Source organism: Chiloscyllium punctatum, chromosome 23 (genome assembly GCF_047496795.1).
Source record: "Chiloscyllium punctatum isolate Juve2018m chromosome 23, sChiPun1.3, whole genome shotgun sequence".
NCBI lineage: Eukaryota > Metazoa > Chordata > Chondrichthyes > Orectolobiformes > Hemiscylliidae > Chiloscyllium > Chiloscyllium punctatum.
The window spans coordinates 82,522,035-82,547,262 of record NC_092761.1 but is presented as its reverse complement, the minus strand read 5'-3'; the positions used below and the strand labels follow the sequence as shown (position 1 = coordinate 82,547,262).

Sequence of the window (25,228 nt, the reverse complement as noted above, 5' to 3'; positions counted from 1 at the left end):
GCCCCCTGTAAAAATGCCATCCCATATTCCCAATTCCTTCGTCTCCGCCGCATCTGCTCCCAGGAGGACCAGTTCCAAAACTGTACAACCCAGATGGCCTCCTTCTTCAAGGACCGCAATTTCCCCCCAGACATGGTCGACGATGCCTTCCACCGCATCTCTTCCACTTCCCGCTCCTCCGCCCTTGAGCCCCGCCCCTCCAACTGCCACCAGGACAGAACCCCACTGGTCCTCACCCACCACCCCACCAACCTCTATGTACAGCGTATCATCCACCATCATTTCCGCCACCTCCAAACGGAGCCCACCACCAGGGATATATTTCCCTTCCCTCCCCTATCAGCGTTCCGAAAAGACCACTCCCTCCGTGACTCCCTCGTCAGGTCCACACCCCCCACCAACCCAACCTCCACTCCCGGCACCTTCCCCTGCAACCGCAAGAATGCAAAACTTGCGCCCACACCTCCCCCCTTACTTCCCTCCAAGGCCCCAAGGGATACTTCCATATCCGCCACAAATTCACCTGCACCTCCACACACACCATTTATTGCATCCGCTGCACCCGATGTGGCCCCCTCTACATTGGGGAGACAGGCCTCCTACTTGCGGAACGTTTCAGAGAACACCTCTGGGACACCCGCACCAAACAACCCAACCACCCCGTAGCTCAACACTTCAACTCCCCCTCCCACTCCATCAAGGACACGCAGGTCCTTGGACTCCTCCATCGCCAGACCATAGCAACACGACGGTTGGAGGAAGAGCGCCTCATCTTCCGCCTAGGAACCCTCCAACCACAAGGGATGAACTCAGATTTCTCCAGTTTCCTCATTTCCCCTCCCCCCACTTGTCTCAGTCAAATCCCTCGAACTCAGCACCGCCTTCCTAACCTGCAATCTTCTTCCTGACCTCTCCGCCCCCACCCCACTCCGGCCTATCACCCTCACCTTGATCTCCTTCCACCTATTGCATTTCCAACACCCCTCCCCCAAGTCCGTCCTCCCTACCTTTTATCTTAGCCTGCTGGACACACTTTCCACTTCCTGAAGAAGGGTTTATGCCCGAAACGTCGATTCTCCTATTCCTTGGATGCTGTCTGACCTGCTGCGCTTTTCCAGCAACACATTTTCAGCTCTGATCTCCAGCATCTGCAGTCCTCACTTTCTCCTATAATCAATCAAAGTCAGCTGGACTGAATCCTGCAATTTACTGGGACCTCTGCTTCACTGAGTACATAAAGTTGCTAAAATTGTCACAATGCGTGATATATCAGCAATTTAATGAAATGAAAAACACTTTCATATCAGTTATTTGATTGCACATGTTGATCACTTTTGCATCTCTCTGTCTCCTTTCAAGTCCACATTGAAGTCATCGACAGTAAGATTCTTCAATAGCCAAAAATCAACACCTGATTTTCTAACCATATAAAATATTAGCCTGCTTCTAATCAGGAATTCCACTGTTGTCCAGGATTCTCAGTGAGATTACAGTCAATAAATTCTGAAAATTTCCTTTTGCTTTCCAATCTTCCCATGAGTGTTACCTTATTAGCCTATTAACATATAACTGCAATTGCAAATAATTCATTGTACATGTTTTCCATCACTTCTGGGAATTGTAATCAGGTGAAATGCCACCCTTTCTTGAATAAGAACCTAGCAATATAACAAGTTCTCTAGGAGCCTCCTCAGTACCTAGCCTTTGATGTAAACTGAAACATTGAGTGCCAAAGATACAGTGAGTGAAAGCCTGCCTGATCTTCCGCAAGTGTAAAATATGAAAGATGCTTGCCATTTCTACCTTCAGCACCAATGAAAATAATGGCCTGAGTCAAAGAATCTTAAAACAGAGAAGGTGGTCAATGAGTCCATCTTGCTCATGTGAGCTCTTTCAAATGGTTATCCATTAATACACTTATTGGATCTTATTGATATTTCCTGATATACAATATTTTATCTTCAATTATTTATCCAACTTCCTACTGCAAGTCACAATCAAATCTTCTCTCACCATCTATTGTCCATCAGCTGTGCAGAACCAAAGATAGACCCTGGAGCCATCTGTGTCAACTTGGCTCAAGGCCTTACTAAGCTGTGAATTTACCTGTAGACAAATATGGCACAAAAAATGCCCAACTCATTGGATTTCTATTGTTCATAAGAAAAACATGAAAACATCTCTCCTAAATTTTGAAGAAAATACGAAAGAGGATATCTTTTTTAAAGAAAATCAAAAGACATTTTATTCCTTTATTAGATTATGGGTGCGCTTCCAAAATAATATTTATTGCCTGCTCACAGTTATCTGGGGGTATGAAGACTCAGCTATATTGTAGTAAACTGATGTCATGTTCAGACCATACCAGATAAACATGGAGTTTTCTGTGAAAGGCATTGGTGAGCCAGTTCAGGTTTTCAAAGAATCATGGAACAACATAGGGGTGGCATGGTGGCTAGCACTGCTGCCTCACAGCGCCAGGGACCTGGGTTCAATACCACCTCAGACGTCTGTCTGTGTGGAGTTTGCACATTCTCCCCATGTCTGCATGGGTTTCCTTCGGGTACTCTGGTTTCCTCCCCCAGTCACAAAGATGTGCAGATCAGGTGAATTGGCCATGCTAAATTGCCCGTAGTGTTAGGTGCATTAGTCGGAGGGATATGGGTCTGAGTGGGTTACTCTTTGGAGGGTCGGTGTGGACTTGTTGGGCTGAATGGCCTGTTTCCACATCTAATCTAAACACAGTTGTTTGGTCAACAATGGTATTTGAGGTGGAGCTGGTTCAGAGCATCAAGTTCCTGGGAGTAATGATCACCAATAATCTGCCCTACCGTCAAGGAAGCACAACAACACCCTACCTCATCAGGAGACTAACAAAGTTCAGAAGTCCATAAAGACTCTTGCGAATTTTTATAGACTCACCACCGAACACATGTTATCTGGATGCATCACAGCGTGGTATGGCAACTGCTTTTCTCAAGACTGCAAGAAACTACAGAGAGTCATGAACACAGCCCAGACCATCACACAACCAACCTGCCATTCATTGACCACGTCTATACTTCCAGCTGCATTGGGAAAGCAATATAATCAAAGATCCCTTTCACCCTGGTTATACTCTCTTCCACCCTCTTCCATTGGGCAGGACATATAAAAATTTGAATACACATATGAACAGATTCAAGAATAGATTCCTCATATTTCGAATGGACCTTTTAAATGTTAATGTTGATCTCTTTCTGCACCTTCTCAGCAGCTGTAACAATGTATCCTGCACTCTGTTCTGTTACCCTGACACACTTCTGTAGTGTGATCGGCCTGGAAAGCACGTAAGACTCTGCCAACCAATCAACATTCTCCTTTCAGTATTAATGTTAATTTCACTTAAATTTGGTACTTCCTGCAAAATGTTCTGATGAATACAAGACAAACAACTTTCTGCAGCAATAATTATAGAATAGCTACAGCATACGGCAAGACAATGGCTCAGTGGTTAGCACTGCTGCCTCACAGCACCAGGGTCCCAGGTTCAATTCCAGCCTCGGGCAGCTATCTGTGTGGAGTTTGCACCTTCTCCCCATGTCTGTATGGGTTTGCTCTGGTTTCTTCCCACAGTCCAAAGATGTGCAAGTCAGGTGAATTGGCCGTGCTAAATTGCCCATAGTCTTAGGTGCATTAATCAGAGGGGAAATGGGTCTGGGTGGGTTACTCTTTGGAGGGTCGGTGTGGACTGGTTGGGCCAAAGGGCCTGTTTCCACACTGTAGGGAATCTAATCTAGTAAATGTATTTTGGTCTGTTACATTCATACCAGATCTGCAAATTTCCTACTTACCTTTCCCCATGGCCCTACAAATCTTTCCTATTCAGATAATTTTCTAATTCTGTTTTGAAAATCACACTCAGAGTTATTTTAGACCCTATCTACTTCCAGGTCAAAAATGGTTTCTTTGCTCCTTAGTTATGGCCAGTACCATGTGTACGATCAGGTTACCGTTTTCAACAACAAAGTACCACATTTTATAAATTAATGTAAATAAGGGCATTCAGTCATTTTGGAGGAATTATTCCCCAAAATGAAAATCTAATGCAAAAGTCAATTTTTCTATCAGAAATTCTCCTTTCATGCATTTACAACCTGATGATACGGATGTTTCTGTAATATTAATCAGTTTAATTCAAATTTGGAGTCAAAATGCTTGTTTTTAAACACTCAAAGATCCTTCATTTGCTTTGGAAAGGATAAAGCATTGCATGTTCGATTTGAATGAGTCTGCAATTATCATAACAATTACTTCTTTGGATTGTTTCAAATACGAGTGACATAACAATCAAAGCTACTGGCCAAGTGCTGGAAAGTGGGATGAGTGCAGATAGGCCAGCACTGATTCGATGGGCTGAAGAGCATCTTCTGTGCTGTATGAGTCTATGACATTGGCTGTGACCATCATGAGCTTTAACACATACGGTGTGATATCCTGGATGCAATTGTGTGTGCACAGATGGTTCCTGGTAGCCATATTTAATAGTGGTGCCCTATCTCCTGCAGTAGGAACACATATTGCAATCACCTCAGGTGAGTGCCCTTCAGTTCTTGACCCTTCTGATACGTGGAGCAGATTCTCTCCTCTTACATTGTCTTGATACCTCATGATTATGATAATCCATTAATTTAGAGTCATACAGCCATAGTGTTGTACAGCACAGAAACAGATCCTTTAGTCCAACTCATCCATGCCGACCAGATATCCAGTCCCATTTGCCAGCATTTGGTCGATATCCCTCTAAACCCTTCCTATTCATGTCCCCATCCAAATACTTTTTAAATGTTGTAATTGTACCAGCCTCCATTACTTCCTCTGGAATCTCATTCCCTACATGCACCACCCTTTGTGTGAAAAGGTTGCCCCTTAGGTCCCTGTTAAATCTTTCCTCTTTCTCCTATGTTCTATAGTTTTGGATTCCCCTACACTGGGAAAAAGACCTTCGCAATTCAGCCTATCCATGATTTTACAAATCTCTATGAGGTCTCCCCTCAATCTCCTACACTCCATGGAAAATAACCCCAGCCTACGTCTCCAGCTCAACTTTTCCAATTCTGACAACGTCCTTTAACAACTTTCTTAAGTTTGACAGTATTGTTCCTGCAGCAGGGAGACCAGAACTGAACGCTGTATTCCAAAACTCACCTGACCCAAGTCCTGTAAAAACATTGACTCTGCTTTCTTTCCACAAATGCTGACAGACTTGCTGTGTTTCTCCAGTAATTTCTCATTTTGTGCCAGATCTCCAGCGTCTGCAGTTCTTTGATTTATTTGTGTCTGGGATCTGACTTGTCCGGTAATTATGTCGAGGAGAAAGTGAGGACTGTAGATGCTGGAGAGTCAGAGTCAAAAGGTGGTGCTGGATCCGAGGAGCAGGAGAATCTATATTTAGGCATAAGCCCTTCATCAGGAATGTGGAGGGGGAAGGGGGCTGAGAGATAAATGGGGGGGGGGGGAGTGGATGGTACCGGTGGGGGGAAGGGTAGATGGAATGGTGACGCAGGTGGGAGATGATTGTGATAGGTCAGTGAGGAGGGTGCAGCAGATAGGTGGGAAGAAAGATGGACAGGTTGGACAGGTTGCAGTCCAGTTGGAGGGTTGGATCTGTGATGAAGTGGGGGAAGGGGAGATTTGGAAACTGGTGAAGTCAATGTTAATGCCTGCGGCTGTAAGATCCGCAGACAGAAGATGAGGCATTCTTCTTCTGGTTGATGAGTGACTTTGATTATATCAGCTGGGATCAGAACTTTAGATGAAGATTTTAATGCCTGAGAGACCATAAAATCCCTCAAAAACTTCATTGATTTCAACACTCTTTTGCTATAAAACTACAAGTCATTAACGTCTCTATTTTCTGTTATTTGAACTCATTTTAAAATTATGTCCAAGAATGATAGAGATTTGAGAGAAAATTTGTGGGTCCATGGTTTGTTCAACTCTTCTAATTCTATTTCCCCTGCCAAGCTGAGTCCCGCAATATTTAGCTCTTAAAATCAGTCGCTAGATGTATCTAATCTTTTCCAAATTCGAATCCTTGTTTTAAATTTTAAAATTACTCCTACCTTTGTGCTTCAAGAGTTGTCACTGTTAAATATATGTCGAAATGGGTGTTGCAAAGTCATTTGACCAGAGCATCTGGTCGCCTTTCTGATACTTTTGGTGAAAGTGGGTACTGCAGATGCTGGAGATTAGAGTCAAGATGAGAGTGGTGCTGGAAAAGCACAGCAGGTCAGGCAGCGTCCGCGGAACAGGAAAATCGACGTTTCGGGCAGGAGCCCTTCATCAAGAATTCCTTTCTGATAGTTTTTGTCTGTACAAACTCAATACAACTTTTACACAGTGTTTAATTCCGTGCTTCAATGAGCACAGCAAACTGATTTTAATACACATTTCTGCAACTCTTTGATTTCATTGTACTCGGATTTCTTAGGGACTAAGGGCAGAGTCAATCTGCTCACTAGCTGATATAAAGAACACTTTAAGCATAAGGAATAATGTACAGACATGAGAGGGGCGATTACAATTATTTTTATAGGAGCCTACTTGTTTTTTTTTGTATCTATGATTACCTTCTTTTTAACCAGTGAAGGTATTTACCTTCAGAGTTGCATCATCACCCGTTACTTCTTTAAAATAAATAAGAACCGAAAAACAAGATTTTTTTTCCGGTAGATTGTGTAAAGGAATTCTGAGACCAGGTCTTTGCAACATAATCTCCTGTTGAGGTAATTTAACGGTGCACATATCTGAATTGCACAGTCAGCAGTAGGGAAGATTTACTTGTGCAATGGGAGCGAGCTACTCGCACCCTTTTCGTAACAGCATTGTAAAACGCCTCGGTACGAGTTGAAACTGTGCACTCGCGTCTTAGATTGTTTGAGAATTTAGTGGGTCTGATCTCGAGGGGTTATTTTCAGGTACAGGTAGAGAAATTAATTATTATTTTTAAAAAAACAAGATGAATTCTTAGCTTGACAGGGGCTGAGAATGTTGCAGAAGTTGAGTCGGGGAAAAAGAAACACCTTTATCCGTGTTATTGTTTATTTAGCATTTTTTACAAATTTACAAGACTAGCAATATATGAGGATAGAAGGCAGGTTCATTTTTTACAGTCAGAATGAAAACCGAGTAAATAATATGCACTAGATAAGGAATGACCTTGCAGACAGGGATGAAACTGGGGAGGGGACGATATTTAAGAATTAAGTTATATTTAAAGAATTCTACAGTACAGTGAGCATTTCCTACTGAGTGGTTACAAAATATTGAATTGGATACAGGGCATTCACACATCCAAAAAAAAACTTTAATAAATGGTGAATAATTCTTCATGGCATTTAACTATGAATGTAAGATCCCCAGCAAAAATCTTCTCTATACTAAATGTTGCTAACTTCTTTTGCTGTTGTGCTTTAAACGAGAATCCCCCATCAAAGCAAAAATAAGGAATGTAAAAGTGGAAGTGTGGAAGTCAGTGCTAAAAATGGAATGATTAGATGATTTGAATAAATCCAGGGCATATTGAGAGCAATTCTGTGAGTAGTTCTCATTAAGGGTCACTGAATACAAAAGTTAACTCTGTTCTTCCTCCACAGATGCTGCCAGACCTGCTGAGTTTCTTCAGCAATTTCTATTTTTGTTTATTTCCAATCTCCAGTATCCACAGTTCATTGTTTTATTTATTTGAGAATATTTTAAAACTGTCCAGATTCCATATCACAACATTCCTTCCAACCTTCCAACAAGTTTAAAAAAACCAAAAGAACAGTGCATGCTATAAATCAGAAACAAAGCATAAAGTTGCTGGAAATGCTCAACACCTCAACTGAGTCCTGAGGTAGGGTCACTCGACCTGAAATGTTAACTCTAACAAGCCTGCTGAAATTTTCTCACAATTTTTGTTTTAGCTTCTGACAAGTTTAATCAGTTTATTTCTACATTACTTAAGTACAGTCTGTATATTGCAACTATAATCATGCAGAACCATCCACCAGTTCATCATGTCATGGAACACAAATCCCATGCCAGACACACATGGTGTCTACTTATCTCTTCATAACAGTTACTGGAAATTGTACTTATACAAATAATTATTAATGTATCAACTATGCCTCTGAATTAATTGTCTTCTTCAATAAAACAAGATTTTTTTTTGTGATAGCATTATTTTAAATGTGTGCCAGTGGGTTTCAATGGAGATAATCAGACTGCTGTAGTTAAATTACAAAAGTAAATTACTTTCCCTACGTAATTTCTTCTTGTCATTGAAATTTATTACATATTAATATACTTTCAATTATTCTCTGTGAAATGCTATTTTATGGTTGTTTACAGTATTTTCCTTGCCAATTTTCTACTCCCTCACCATTCCCACTACTGTTAACTCCTTACTGGACAAGGTTCTAAGAATGTTAAGTGCCTATCAGCATCATTTTGGAGCATCATTTTAACAGCTCAAGCAGTTAATTCAGCTGTTGAGAGCAACTCATTGTCACTCCAAGGTCCACAGTCCCTGCATGTCCACTAGGAAGCTTTTGTGAGTTTAGAGTCAGAATTTAACGATTTACTCATGACCATTTTGTCTTAGTTCCAAATTAGTGGAAGAAAAGCATCTCAATAGGTCAAACTATGAGTGAAATTCAAAAGGGAAACTTTTCTTTTAAAACATATTGATTATTAAAATTGAATAAATTCTAAAATTAAACACCAGAAATTTAAAAATAGCCACTCGCATTGTTGTCATACCAAACAGGGATTGGATCACAAAATTGTTTTGCAGACATTACTAACCATATTTAATAAATGTAAGAATATCTGGTAAGGAGTAATACTTACTAGTTTCCATGTTGCAGCAGAATTGATGGAATTAGTTCAAATGCTCTTCTGGGCTTTTTTAAATATTCTCAAAAATAAGCAACTTTGATTAGCAAGATTTACAGCAACCACATTAGAACATTGTACCACTGCAGAATGTGTCGCGAGTCTGCTGAAACCTATTCTCGGATACATCAATACAATACAGCAAATAGTTTGACCTTTTGCAATTTGTTTAAATGCAAATAGTCTTGCCAGCAGTTGATTTTCTGGAATTTGCATTAACATTATAGATGGTTGGATGGTAGTCAAACATACAATTAGTGCCTTGGTGTCTGTTTCAAAAAACTAATATGTACCTGTATTTAAGAAATATATGTTTCCCTCTGCTAGGTTATAATATACTTCATTTTTAACAGGTGCATGTCGGAAGTGAAGTCGATGTCCAGAGAGCAGAAAGACCCCGGGTGTGATCTCTGCACTATTCTAGTGTAGCTGATCTCAGTCACAGCAACAACACTGAACTGATCGGAGAGTTCCAGATGGGTAATGCAAATATTTTTTCAAGGCATCAATCTGCTGAACCTAAGATGTTTCTTCACCTTTATTCTTCATTAATAGAATATCAAAATTCTGTGAAAATAGCCACTGATTTGCAGCAACAAGCTATACAAAAAGATGGAGGCTGGAGCCCTGAAGCCCAATAATGAAGCTTTCTCAAAAACGTCTGTGTAAACCAAAGTAAAATTTTGCAAATGTTAATTGCCATATCCAACATATTATACCAAAAGCCAATCATTGCCTTTAAGAGTTAAAATTAAAGTGATATTAAGAGAGCTCAGCAAGTTATGTTCATGGTATTCTTAAATTCACTTTGGAGGCCAACCTAAAATTCTTGCAATGTTTAAGGATGGAAAACATATTTTCTTGCAATTTTGCAGTGTTGTAACTAGGAAGGCAAACAGCATATGTTAGAAAGTCACTGAAAGGTTATTTCATTCTTTGTTTTCATAAGATCACATGGATGAAAAAAGGACCCATTCAACCAATCCAGCATATTTTATCATAGAGTCCAAACAAGAGTTTAATCAGAATAATATTTTTTACTGTTTCAAACCTTGAAATCTTTCTTCTTTGCATAGGCCAATATCTTGTTTCTTGTATCACCCATGTCAGTATTTGTTCAGTCACAAGAGCAAAATGCTGGAAGTGAATCTCAAACAAAAAAATCATGGATATGTCAAATCTCAGGGGGGCAGGTGAGCAGAACAAAAGGAGTTAATGCTTCAGATCAATGATCTTCCAATAAAATACACATAAGGTTTTAATTATTTTTATAGCCAAAAAAGCAAATTCAGATTCATCTGAAACATTTAAAAAATGTTATATTCCCGATAGATCTCGGCTCAGATATTGAGATGGCCAGAGAGTCACTGGAACAGCGTAGACTGGAGTTGCTTATTGGGTCTGTGGAGTAGACCCAATATTCCACAGCAGACCTTTTGGGAATTGTCTCGGAAATTGAATATTCCAATTGACAATTCCTTGTGTCTGGACCCCTCTGAAGGAATCCATTAAATCAGGGAAGTTAGAGGGTTCTGACTCAGTTACACTAATAGTTGTCCATGAAAATTTAGAGAATTGACAACATACTTGCACACCTGGGTGACTACCACTCACCATTCAACCAACACCCCCAACCCAAATACCTCCCCTCTGATCCCTTTCAACCACCACACTCTTGGCAATCAGTCTCCACGCCAAAAACCCCAACCCCCAAACCCATCCAAAATGATTCAATTTGTACCCCAAACCATGGGACCCAACCCTGCCTCATCTCACCAGGCACAGCTTTCTTCAAGTCTGACCCCGAGGACTTGACAAACATTGACCACATGTCAGCCACACCCCACCCCAATCCCCCCACCCTCAGTGGATGTTGCTCCCTGCCCCCAAACCCACCACAACACCTGTCATCTCAATCTCAAACCTATTCGAAGCATTCCAACACTTAGTACCTACCTCTGCTGCACCTTACTCCCTTAAACAACTGCTACCCTAACCCACACTTGCCTTACATGCTTTCCACTCCACACAGGTTTTGGAAGTGGATGGTGGATGCTGCTTGACATTTAAGCCACAGAACACAGCAGAGTAAATGCTGCCAAAGGAGTTGGTGTGGCGGGGAGAAGGTAGAGATTTTGATACCAATTCTCTCTGCAGCTGGATTTGCAGAGTCCTGGAAACATTCTCCAATGCAAAAATTATCTAAAGGTAAGTGGGCACATTTTTTAACATCTGATCAGGGAAGGAAATAAGGTTTAAAATACTCTGATCGCAGGTTTTCATCATAAATTGTGACCCTTTTTCCAAGAGACTACTGTACAGTAGTCTTCACATTCAGAATGTGCTGCTAAGAAGTGTGTGTGGGATAAGAGGAAGAAATAAAAGCAGAGTACAAAAACTCATTTGACATTCATTAAAGTGTAGGTGTAATCTTGCAAGTAAAAAAAAGCAGGAGAAGCCAATGATGGTCTATCAAGCAAGAGAAACGGGGTGAAGCAATTTAGTGTGTATTTGAAACAATGGAAATGGACTTGGGTGCAATCACAGTGAGAGGATTACACTGGAAGAACCAAAATAGATCCATTAGTGAAATGACCCATCACTTTGCAGACTAATATGTAAGAAGGATGCTAGTTCTTTTGCAAGTGACAGAGAAAACAATTGGAAGTTTTTTTTTCAAGATAGTTTTTCCCAATCAATAACATATACCAAGAATTCATGTTCTCCATTTTTCTGATGGCCATCTGGGTAAATATGAATAGGTTGAAGGGTGGATGGTGGTATAGTTGTAATGAAACTAAGCAAGTACTTAACCATTCCCAGTACTAAGCTGTAGAATACTGCAATTGTTTTTTTAAAGAACCTGGTGACATTGATACTGGTCAGTGAGTAACGCTTCAGAGTCATTACTGTTAAATTTTCATATATGGAGTGTGCAGTATGCCCATAAGCAGTAAACCGTAAGTCTTAACTGTAAAAACTGTCACTGTAAACATAAGTGGGAGAGATATAGTGATCGTACCAGGAATTTGCTGATAAGACATGTGCTTACACTGGTTACTTTGCTTATGTCACTTGAAATGTATTACCTCCAAACAGTGAGGTTAGGCAGCGTAAGGAACGGTATAGCTATTAATGTTGGAACTGCACAGACCAATCTGAACAAGTTGGCAATAAATTTTGTCAACATGAGAGAGAATGTACAATTTAAATCCCATTTTTATGACTTATAAGGAAGGTGGTCCAGGCTGTATATAAAAGTACATCATAGAACTTCATGTGTGTTGTATTCTATGCATTTTAGTTATTGCATATTTTGTGTCTATTCAACATTTTCCCTAAGTCAGTTTTTTATTTGCAATAAAAAGTTCTCTTTAAAGTAACCGATCTGTTAAATCAGAGATTCCCTACAGTGTGGAAACAGGCCCTTCGGCCCAACAAGTCCACACTGACTCTCTGAAGAGTAACCTACCAGACCCATTCCCTTAAATTTCCTAACCTAACCTACACATCCCTGAACACTATGAGCAATTCAGTATGGCTAATTCACCTAACGTGCACATCTTTTGATTGTGGGAGGAAACAGGAGCACCCAGAGGAAACCCACGTGGAGAATGTGCAAACTCCAGAGAGACAGTCGCCTGAGGTTGGAATCAAACCCAGGTCCCTGGCACTGTGAGGCAGCAGTGCTAACCACTGTGCTGCCATGCTGTCCATCAACTTGAGTTTTGGAACCTCGCTGTGCACATTACATTCCTCATTGTTACTGTGAATGCACTTCGAAGAGTATTTTATTGAGTGTAACCATCTTGGGGACATCTTGAGCTGATACTTGTCCTACATAAATACAAACAGTTCATCTGCATAGTTTTGTAAATCATATCATTGGTATGCAGTTTCTATAAGTGAGAGATTTTCAACAAAAGTATGGATTATGGAATTATTATTTATCTATGCATAAATGGACATAATTAACCTAGGAAATATTGCTGACTTCTCAACCTGTTCCACCTCTCTCAGAACATTCTTGGGTGGAAAAATTCAAATTTTCCCCATTTTCACTTCAGAAAATTCATGTTGCCTTGATATTTCAATCCATTATCACACAAAACAAAAGCATACAAACTTATCAGTTTCTTCAGCATTTACGTTTTATTGTGCTTCAAATCATTAATGTTAGGCTTATTTCTGTGCATCAATTGCATTGTTCTAGAGGGAATACAGATTCCTTTACAAGAGATTTCCACCTGCTATGGTCACCATCTACTAGAAATCTAACTCATTCTCTCTCTGCTTGAACTATATCAGAAACAAATTAAGTAATCTCAGGCTGATGGTTTTTCCGTCCATCCATTGTATGGACCGCACAGCGTCCTCAGGTAAGACAAAGGGTGGAGGGGTCTGCTTTTTAATCAACAACTTTTGGTGCATGGACATTGCAACCCTGGGAACCATTACTCCCAAAAACTTTGAACTCCTCACCATCAAATGCCACCCCTTTTATCTACCACAGAAATTTCCCGTTGCTATACTAACTGCTGTGTACGTGCCGCCACAAGCAAAGGTTGAGAAAGCTCTGGTTGTGCTGTACTCCACCACTAACACCCTGGAGATGGAACATCCCAAGGCCCTGTTTGTTGTGACTGGCGACTTCAATCAAGCCAATCTAAGGAAGGTGGTGCCCAAATACCACCAGAAGATTACCTGCAGAACCAGGGGCTGAACATTTTAGACGACTGCTACACCACTGTGAAAGATGCCTACCACTCCATCCCCAGCCCTCATTTCGGGAACTCCGACCACAATGCCAAGTTTCTTCTCCCGGCTTACAGGCAAAAGCTCAAGCAGGAGACCCCCCCTCGCGGATACAGGTGCAGGAGAAGGAGGCAGAGGATCAACTCCGTTGCTGTCTGGAATCAGCTGATTGGGCCGTGTTCAAACAGTCCGTAGGTACCTTGGACGGGTACGCCACCACCGTCACAGACTTTATCAGCAAGTGTGTGGAGGACTGCATACTGAGGAAGTCAATCCGGGTGTTCCCCAACAGGAAACCCTGAATAAATCAGGACATACAGAACCTGCTAAAAATCAGGCGTGAGGCCTTCAGATCAGGAAACCCACTCAAATATAAGGAATCCAAGTATGACCTTCACAGAGCCATTAAGACAGCCAAGGACCAATACCGATCCAAACCAGAGGCTCAGACAGACACCTGGCAACTATGGCAAGGATTGAATGACATTACAGGTTCTAAAAAGAGACAGTACAAGATAGCAGATGATGACACATTCCTCCCGGGTCGTCTCAATGCTCTCTATACTCGCTTTGACCAGAATTTTGTGGAGAGGTAACACCTATTCCGACAAGTCCTGATGAACCTATCCCAACAGTCACTGCATCAGGGGTCAGATCAGTTTTCCTTCATGTGAATGCAAGAAAAGCAATGGGACCAGACGGAGTACCAGGCCGTGCACTCAGAGCATGTGCAGATCAACTGGCAGAGGTCTTCTCGGACATCTTCAACCTCTCCCTGCAGCAGGCCACTGTCCCTGCCTGTTTCAAAAGGGCCAACATCATTCCTGTGCCTAAGAAGGCTCATGCAGCATGTCTCAATAACTACCACCCAGTGGCCCTAACTTCGATGGTCATGAAGTGCTTTGAAAGGCTGGTCATGGCATTAATCAGCTCCAGCCTCCCCACTACTCTTGCCCCACTCCAATTTGCCTATCAGACCAACAGATAAATGTCAGATGCCATATCACTTGCCCTTCACTTCTCCCTAGAACATCTTGACACCAAGAACAGCTACGTAAGAATCCTACTGATTGACTATAGTTCAGCCTTCAACACTATTATCTCCTTGAGACTGATTACTAAACTTAGTGATCTTGGACTAAGCCCCACTCTCTGCAACTAGATCCTCAGTTTCCTGACCTACAACTAGTGAAGGTTGGGGACAATATTTCATCGTCACTAACACTCAATACTGCAACCCCCCAGGGCTGCGTACTCAGCCCCTACTGTATTCACTGTATACCCATGGCTGCATCACCAAATACCAGACTAATGCCATTTGCAAGTTCACTGATGACACCACCATAGTCAGTCGAATCTCAGATGGCAACGAAAAAGACTACAGACGGGAGGTGGAAGACCTGGAAAAATGGTGCACTGATAACAACCGAGCTCTCAATGCTGGCAAAACCAAGGAACTCATTATTGACTTTTGGTGGGATGTTACTCATGCCCCTCTAACATAAAAAGCACAGAGTTGGAACGAGTGGAGAGTGTCAAGCTCCTGGGAGTGGTCATCCACAACAAGCTTCTTGGACTCTTCATGTGGACGCACTGGTTACAAAGGCCCAACAATGTCTCTTCTTCCTCAGGCAGCTGAGGAAATTTGGCATGACGGCAAATACCCTTGCCATCGAGGGCATTCTGTCTGGATGTATCACTACCTGGTATGGCAACTGTACCATTCAAGATCGGAGATGGTTATAGAGAGTGGTGAACTTGGCCCAGACAATCACAAAGGCCAACCTCCCATCTATAGGAGCAAAGCATCCTGGAAAACTTCTCTCAATGGCTCGGAGGTTGGCACTGCTGCCTTCCAGTGCCAGGGACCCGGGTTCGATTCCAGTCTCAGGCAACTGTCTGTGTAGAGTGTTAACATTCTCCCTGTGCCTGCATGAGTTTCCTCTCACAGTCCAAAGATGGTCAGTTTAGGTCAATTGGCCATGCTAAATCGCTCATGGTTTCCAGGTCTGTGCAAAATAAATGGATTAGTCAAATGCAAGGTTACAGGGAAATGCAAGGTTACAGGGTAGCCAGAGGGGGGATCTTTGGAAGGTTAGTGTGGACTTGGGCCAAATGACCTGCTTCCATACTGTAGGGATTCTTTGAATATTCAGATGAGCAAATGAGGCTAGAGTCTAGCATCAAATATTTGCTATAAAGGCATATGACTTGCAAATGATGTGATCTCTGTCTAAGGCAAGAAGCAGCACAGCTCCCTCTTGAAGTTCAAGATTCAGCATTCACTAAACCAGCCAGCAATATATTCCAGAGGCTCGTTACAAGCCATGTGTAAAGAAATGCCAGCATATCCTGACTCTTAAAGTATCTCTTGGTCAGCACAGACATGGTGCACCAAAGGGCCTATTCCTGTGCTGTACTGTGCTGCAAAATGAGATCCTAGGGGAGAGCACTGCCAAGGACACATTCACTAAAAGTACAATGCTTTAGAAGTGCAATGGGCATCTCTTACCTTTCCAAACCTGGGAAAGGTACTGTACGTTTCTGACACTGAATTGCTCTGCATGGTATGATTACGTTGATCTTCATTGACCTGACCACTTCCTCCCACTCATCCTCAAGGAGTCATCCTAAAGCCTCTTGCTATTTACAAGCTAACCTCTTGTAGCTTCACTTCAATATGATTGGGGTCTTTATGTAGCACTGAACTGCAGCCCCATCCTCCTGCCTCTTCAAAATTTGGATAAGAACCAAGTGATACCCTGCAGCCCAAAGTGATGCCAGCTGCTTTAAATCATTACATGCCTTTGTCCCATTCATAGTCATTAAATAAATCTGACCCTAAGAATTAGCAGGACCACTGTTTGTGAAAACCAGCCTGTCCCAACTTTTCATTGTCACATTCTGGTGAGAATCATACCACAATGAGTGGATTAAGTGGTAGGCGCATTAGTGGCCTCAGTGGTGCAGAAATGCAAGTTGTTGTTGTCTCAGGTAGAATCCTTCATCAGAAGTTGAGCTGCTGTTTGTTTCCAACATCTCTCCTTTTGTAAAGAATATTATTTAGCAGATTGCAATATTGAACAGAATACTGTAGAGGGACACTGTACATAAGGAATTGGTGGCAGCATCAGAGATCATTCTGAGATATGTAACATGAAAGGAGGAAGAAAATAGTATGACTAGGAGTTTGAGGTCAGGGAAGAGGCAGAGGGTGAATGATCTATTGGTACTATTCACTGTCTCCTGTTCAGCAGTCAATGTATCAAATGTACAAAGGTAGCACAGTTCAGCTTTTTGGAATGCCTGTTTATCTTCTGCCTAAGCAATCATGCCTGAGGCATTGCTCAGGTGCATAGAGTCAAACTGTTGTAAGTTCTACAACTTCACATTGTCCATCAGATTTTAAGATAAAGGAAACTAAACTTTCCAACAGCACGCGCAAACAACTTTAACAGCTAAGAGCAATGAACCCAGAATTCAAAATACAGCTGATTTCAGAAGCCATATGGCCGTTTTTCTCCAAACCATAATAGTTGCTTTTTAGTGTTTACTTTGAAAAGATGTTCTGCTAAATGGAACTGAAATATTGGTAGCATGGTCCTCTCAGTGGCTGCTTTAAAGTCTGCTGTCGAGAATAAGATTTAACAACATTGAGTGTGAATGTGCAGAAGCACAACAATTCAGTCAGACTTAAAATAAAGTCACCTTTTCTGTGATTTTAAACCAATACCTTAACTGAAGATTGAACTAAAGAGACAAAATCTACTCAAATGATTGGTATTATTATGATCTCAGATGATGGCATTACTAGACAAGGCAGATCCCAGAATGAAATTTGGCTTAATAGATCTTTTTTTCAATCATTATAGTTCATATTTTTGACAGCTACTGAAACACAGTCACTCTAGGCTGCAGAGTTCCCTTAACAACAAAAGTTAATAAAACAAAAGATTAAAACAAAATACCAATCAGCTGTGCACATGCAAGATCTAAAAACACATATCAAAACAAAGTATCATCCTGGGCCCTGACACTATCTGTTTCAGAGTCTCCAGTCTGGAAAAGTTACCTCTCTGTATGAAATCTTTTAATTTTACTTAATAGATTCTCCCCAGGTCTTTCCAACACACTGTAAAATCATCTTCATAGGTACTCACAATACTGAGAGCTTAGAATTTCCCTGCTTTTAATAACCTGCAGATTTCTAATGAAACACTCCTAGCTTCGTAGTTGCACAAACTAACATGCTCTATTAGGCTTTCCCTGAAATGTTCTATACTCCTTTCTTGGATGGAAACTATATTTATGTCTAACCCCAGTCAGATCTTCTGCGGAATTGCTTTAAAAACTTTAAATCGTTGGTTTCCTTGATTATCCTCAACCAAAAGTAAGCTAATGGCCTTCAAAGTTTATCCTACTTGTTGTAAACAAACAGAGTGAAAACAATTTTCCATTAACACTCCATGAGATCTCTGCTCTGTGACATATTCTGGATTAGCTTGCTGTTCCAAAAGACTGTCTCATCTAGCATTTTTGTAAACCCTTCAGAAAAGTAAGCAACCTCATGGGACACTATTTTAAAATCTTCGAGGAGAAAGTGAGGACTGCAGATGCTGGAGATCAGAGCTGAAAATGTGTTGCTGGAAAAGCGCAGCAGGTCAGGCAGCTTCCAAGGAGCAGGAGAATCGACGTTTCGGGCATAAGCCCTTCTTTAGGAATCTGTAGAGGGAGGAAGAGAGCTTCTTCAAGGAAGGCATCCTTGCAAGAGGATTCGCAGTAGGTTAAAATCTTCGAGGAGAAAGTGAGGACTGCAGATGCTGGAGATCAGAGCTGAAAATGTGTTGCTGGAAAAGCGCAGCAGGTCAGGCAGCATCCAAGGAGCAGGAGAATCGACGTTTCAGGCATGAGCCCTTCTTCTTCAGCCCTCCTGAAGAAGGGCTCATGCCCGAAACGTCGATTCTCCTGCTCCTTGGATGCTGCCTGACCTGCTGCACTTTTCCAGCAACACATTTTCAGCACTATTTTAAAATCCAAAGTCTAAAAATGACAGTAGCATATACATAAATCAGAAACCTTTCATCACACATGGCTCTGCGCTGATTTTGTTTTAATGATGGTGAACAGATAAAGGTTCATAAATAATAGAGGTATTTAGTATGGATCTAGGGGTGATGCCCTTATTTGGGAAATCTATAGGAATTTCACTTTGCCTTCATGAAGGAGCCCCAATGAAATTAAATGTCCATCAGGCACTTAACTAGCTAATGTCATGGATTGGCAAGAATTGAGGACTGGGAATGTTGCTGTTCTGGGTAATGCTCTGAGGAAGCACAGACAGGAAATCTGCATCAAATCTCTAAGTGCAGTGGAGGTGGGCAGAATGGGAATTTGTGGAGGAGAGGTGATGAGAAAGGAAGGACAAGGGCATTGTGAAGCAAGGGTAAGGGTATGTTTTTCAGAGATCTCCAATGCTGGGTTCAGCAATCAGGTACTGAGTGCCTGCGAATGCTCTCCCCCAATCCACCCACTCCTCCACACACAATGTGTTGGATAGGCACATGAACTTCAGGTGAATCCCATTTAATTCCTGACTAAGCATTAAATTTGGGACTTAGGGATTAACTATTGTCAAATGGCTCATTAATGAGTTGTTCACTTTGGCCCCTTCTTGCCTCTGTCTTAATTATGGAAACTATTTCTCCCGTCAACAGACTCACAAGTGGCCTCCTATGTGATTCACGCCATGTTTCCCAATACAAAGGGCTGGATTAAATTCCATCCAGAAACGCTGCTGTATAATATGTAGACCACGAGCTGAAGAAAGGCCCAAGCAGCATTAAAACAGTTGTTTTGGAGGGAAAGCAAAGACTCAAACCTTAGGATTGACACCACCTTGTAAATATTGCATTTTGTTATTTCTCCTTTCTGTCCTACTTCTTCGACGTGTACAGGCCCACAGTTCCCTGAAGGTGGTAACACAAATGGGTAATGTGGTCGTTGAGCTCTTCAACTCAGATAACCTCCCTTCCCATCCCACGACTCCCTTCTGAGCCCCTCCCCCTGCCTTCCATTCCTCTAGTTGACCCTTCCTTCCAGCCAGGGATTCAGTCCTCCCATCGACCAACCAGGTCATAACCTGTACCTGTCTCCACCTATCGCCGCCTCACCACTCTGCCCTCCTCCTCCACCCCCTCTCTATCTGCAGCTCCCCTTACACCCATGCACAGTCCTGAAGATGGGTTCCATCCGAAACGTTACTTCTGCACCTCCTGCTGCTGCCTGGCTTGCTGTGTTCTTCCAGCCTCCTGCTTGTCTTCTTTGGTATAGAATATAAAAATTGGCAAGTCGTGTTATAACTGTATACAACTTTGGCTCGGTGACATTTGGAATATTCTGGACAGTTCTTGTCATCAGAAAGTCATGGAGGCTTCAGAAAGGGTACAGAAACGGTTTACTGGGATGTTGCCTGGTTTAGAAGGAATTAGCTATGAGGAGAGATTGGGAAACCTTGGTTTGTTTTCACTGAAACATCAAAAGGATGAGAGGGCGAGCTGATAGAAGTTTACAAAATGGTGAGAGACATGGATAGAATGGAAAGTCAGAGTCTTTTTCCCAGGTTGGAAATGTCAATTACTAGGGGACACAGGTTTAAGGTAAAAGGGGGAAAGTTTAAAAGGAAATGTGAGAAGCAAGTTTTTCACACAGGGAGTGGTAAATGCCTGGAATGCACTGCCAGAGGAGGTGTGCAGGTAAATATAGTAGCAACATTTAAAAGGCTTCTCGATAGACACAATGTAAAGGCTAAATGTTTTTAATGTAGAAAGGTGGAGTCTTGATGGGCCTAAGGGCCTGTTGTTGTGCTGTTCTTTGTTCTTTGTTCTTGAGCTTTCTGTCATCAGGCAGGTCCTTGCTGGAGAGTAATAAATTTATAATTCCTTTATGGCAAGAAGTCAAACTCTGGGTCTACCTCACCTGGGACAAGGACCAAACTTTGTTCTGTTGGTGTTGATATAATTGACACCTTGGATGCTCGCCAACTGAACTAACCTTCCCTTTCTATTATTCCTGACTGTAGAACCCTTTACCTTGCGTGCCTTCATAATTTTCTTTTGCCACCTGCCCTCTGAAGAGTTGCACAATTCAAAGGAAACTAGAGGAGCTCTCTGAGTATCATGGTCAAGATTTATCACTCAACCAACATCATTGCAAACAGATTGTTTGATCATTTATCTCAACACTGTGGTTGGGATCTTCCTGGGTTGAAATTACTCATTTTGCTTTCCAAAATTACAACATTGACAACATATGTCAAAAGTAAATCTTTAGATGTGGCACATTCTAGATGTCTAAAGACACAATATAGAATATAGAACAGGAGAATCAGACAGCCTAGAATGAGGTTCTATGGCCCGTTGACTATAATTAGTCTCACTCCTCAGCTCTTTCCTGATAGGCATATTGATTTATTATTGTATTCATAACTTTTATATCTGCAAAACATTAATTAGCTCTAATTTGGGGCACACTTTTTATCAATGCATACCCTATTGTGAAGAGGTAATTTGATCTATAAAAGGGGAATGACATTGGAAAATAACCAAAATGATACTGGGACAAGAGGTTAGGGTTCTAAAGAAAGGCCTCATAAACGAGAGAGCAGAGAATATTAAAGGGGCATTCTGATGATGTTTTCCAAAGTTATGAAGAGACAATGAACAGCACAAGACTATTTGGCAAAATCTCTAACAAAGGATGAAAACATTTTGGATGATCATCAATTGCATAATTTTAATCGAGCAATTGTGCATTTCATTTGAACTGTAAGTCCTGTTGAAATCTCAGCTTTATATAAAATAGGCCAAGATGGTCCTTGTACAGATGGCCATTCCAAAGCTAGCTTCAAGTTGACTTGTAAATGTACCCCAGTCGGCAAAGCTAGCTGTTTATGTTATGAATCCATCCTACCTGTCCCACAAATTTTGTGGTACTTCCAATGTGATCTCTCAGGAGAAGCGAAGACCAGATAAAACAACACCCCAAAATGACTGAACTAATTGCCCATCCTAATTGCCCTGGAGAAGTGAATAGTTCTTGAGGTGTAAGCACATGCATGGTGCTGTTAGGGAGCAAGTTTCAGGATTTTAATCTGGTGATAGTGAACAAATCACGATATAGCTCCATATGAGGCAGTTATGTGATACAAGGGGCACTTGTAATTGGTGGTGATGGTGTTACCCTGCTGAACCCTTGTTTTGACTCATGGGGTGGCACGGTGGCACAGTGGTTAGCACTGCTGCCTCACAGCACCAGAGACCCTGGTTCAATTCCCGCCTCGGGCAACTGACTGTGTGGAGTTTGCACATTCTCCCCGTGTCTGCGTGGGTTTCCTCCGGGTGCTCCGGTTTCCTCCCACAGTCCAAAAATGTGCAGGTTAGGTGAATTGGCTGTGCTAAATTGCCCGTAGTGTTAGGGGAATGGGTCTGGGTGGGTTGTGCTTTGGCGGGTCAGTGTGGACTTGTTGGGCCAAAGGGCCTGTTTCCACACTGTAAGTAATCTAATCTTTGACAGCACCTTCCAAATCCTGACCTTTGCCAATCTGATAGAGGCCACACATTAGGAAGGTTCTGTCACAAGGGTTAGTTGCATCTTTCTTGATGGTACGCACTGCTGCCACCATGCATCAGTGATGGAGGGAGTAAATTATTGTGGATTATAGTATCACTACTTGGTGCTAGACACTGTTAAACTTCTTTAATGGCTAAAGCTGCACGTATCCATGCAAATGGAGAATATCATATTTCTGACTGAAAATTCAGTGACTGCATCATACAGTCATTATTAAATGACTGTTCAGGTCACCAGAGGCATTATTTTGAAGTCTACAAGATAGCTCAATGAAAACTTGCTTAGATGCACAAAAACGGTGCATGCTGTTGACTTCAAAGAAGGGGCAGAGTTATGATAGTGATCTTCTCAGTGGTGTTGGTGAGGGTCATGGCCCATTAGGGAACTAGTTTGAGGAAAATCTGATGTGATTTCATTAGTATTGTAGTGTTGTGCTCCACTGCTTCATTTTCCCTCTATGCAGGTGAAGGGCTCTCTTCCCATTGTTGAGCATCAGTGATGCAAATGCCGAGAAAATGTTAGACCTGCCCATGTTGATTAAAATCAGCAAATGGCAATATTTTCTAGTGTGCAAGATTGCTTTTTAATTGAAATGTTAGGGCCCGTTCATATCATAAAAATGGACTGCAACAGCCCTGAACAAGAAAATTCTCAATCTGATCAACTGATCATGTTATTGCAATTCAATTACATTCTTAGACATGTTTACGCTGTAATACACCTTTTCACTTTTACAACTTTTTCACGCAGAGGGTGGTGCGTGTATGGAATGAGCTGCCAGGGAAGTGGTGGAGGCTTCTACAAATACAACATTTAAAAGACGTCTGGATGGGTAGGTGAATAGGATAGATTTAGAGGGATGTGAACCAAATTCTGGCAAATGGGACTGAATTAATTTAGGATACCTGGTCGGCATGGATGGGTTGAACCAAGAGATGTGTTTCTGTGCTGTACAGCTCTGTGATTCTATATTTGCTCCCAAAGACAATATGAGGGAGAAGTGATAATAGTTCTTCCAGCTATACACTCTTGCATATTGTTGGTTATTTGCTGTTAAAGATGAGACTCACCTTGCTGTGACATGACCTTTTCATTTGCACATTCTTTGAGAATGTAATGGAGAGCCAGTGAACGTGATTTATTTGGATATCCAGAAAGCCTGTGACAAGGTGCCGCACAGGAGGCTACTAAATAAGGTAAAAGCCCCTGGTTTTAGGGACAAGGCAGGGATAGAGGACTGGCTGACTGGCAGGAGACAAGGAGTGGTGATAAATGGGTCTTGATCAAGATGGGTGCTAGTGACTAGTGGAGATCCTCAGGGGTCAGTCTTGGGATTACAACTATTCACATGATACATTAACAATTTGAATGAAGGAACTAAGGGCACTGTTGCTACATTTCCTGAAAAAGGATTATACCTGAAATGTTGTCTACTTCACCTCCTGATGCTGCCTGGCTTGTTGTGTTCTATTGGTTTCCTGCTTGTCTACATTGGATTCCGGCATCTGCAGTTTTATTTTGTCTCTAACATTTGTAGATGACACAAAGATAGGTGATGGGGAGGAGAGTGGTGAGGAAGCGGGGAGACTGGAAAAGGACTTGCACAGGCAAAGACGTGAGAGATGGAGTACAATGTGGGTGTGAGGTTAAGCACTTTGGTAGGAAGAATAGAGGTAGAGACTATTTTCTAAATGGGGAAAGGCTTCAGAAACCTGAAGCACAAAGCCACTTGGGAGTCCTAGCTCAGGATTCCTTTAAGATTAATGTGCAGGTTCAGTTGGCAGTCAGGAAGGCAAATGCAATGTTGGTGTTCATTTCAAGATGGCTAGAATACAAGAGCAGGGATGTACAGCTGAGGCTGTATAAGGCTGTTGTCAGACAGCATTTGGAAATTTGGGAGCAGTTTTTTAGTACAAGACATTGGTTCAGTTCGGTCGCATTTAGAATACTGTGTACAGTTTGGTCGCCACATTACCAAAAGGATGTGGACACTTTGGAGAGGGTGCAGAGAGGGTTTAAGAGGATGTTGCCTGGTATGGAAGGTGCTAGCTATGAAGAGAAGTTGAGTAAGTTAGGTTTATTTTCATTAGAAAAAAGGAGATTGAGGGTGGACCTGATTGAGGTTTACAAGATCATGAAGGGTATAGATAGGGTAGATAGAGACAAGCTTTTTCCCAGGGTGAAGGATTCAATAACAAGAGGTCATGCTTTCAAGATGTGAGGTGGAAAGTTTAAGGGGGATACACGTGGCAAGTACTTCACACAGAGGGTGGTGGGCATCTGGAATGTGGTGCCAGCAGAGGTGGTAGAGGCAGGCACAGTAGATTCATTTAAGATGCATCTGGACAGATGCATTGTAGGTGGGGAGCAGAGGGATACAGATGCTTAGGAATTGACCGACAAGTTTAGACAGTACATTTGAATTGGCTCAGGCTTGGAGGGCCGAAGGGCCTGTTCCTGGGCTGTAAATTTTCTTTGTTCTTTGTTCTTTGTTTTGGGCCTTATATCTATGGAAGGGTCAGCTAGTGTTGGAGGCAGTCTACAGGAGATTTACAAGAATGATCTTAGAGATGAAGGGATTGTCATATGGAGAGCAGTTGAGCAGTCTAGATCTGTACTAGATGGAGTTTAGAAGGATGACAGTGCCATCTGATTGAAACTTGCAGATGACTGAGAAGCTTGGATAGAATGGGTATAAAGAAGATGTCTCCAGTAATAGGAGGGACTGGGACCTGAGGACACAGCATCAGAGGGAAGGAACGGCCGTTTAGGATTGAGATTAAGGAGAATTTCTTCAGTTAGAGGTTGGTGAATCAGTGGATCACATTGCCACAAAGGGCTGTGGAGGTCAAGTCATTGAGTCTATTGAAGACAGAGATAGATCAGTTCATGATTATTAAGGGGATCAAGAGTTATGGAGAGA

General features: G+C 41.9%; 1 protein-coding gene across 1 annotated transcript in view; it reads right to left on the bottom strand.

Moving 5' to 3' along the window:
* Positions 1 to 8,968, bottom strand: part of LOC140494001 (POU domain class 2-associating factor 2-like) — a 48,320-nt gene extending 39,352 nt beyond the window's left edge. The window contains exon 1 of the mRNA XM_072592932.1: positions 8,878 to 8,968. Within this exon, the coding sequence (XP_072449033.1) occupies positions 8,878 to 8,887 (10 nt within the window). The 5' untranslated portion in view covers positions 8,888 to 8,968. The remainder of the gene's footprint in view (positions 1 to 8,877) is intronic.
* Positions 8,969 to 25,228: the final 16,260 nt, after the last annotated feature.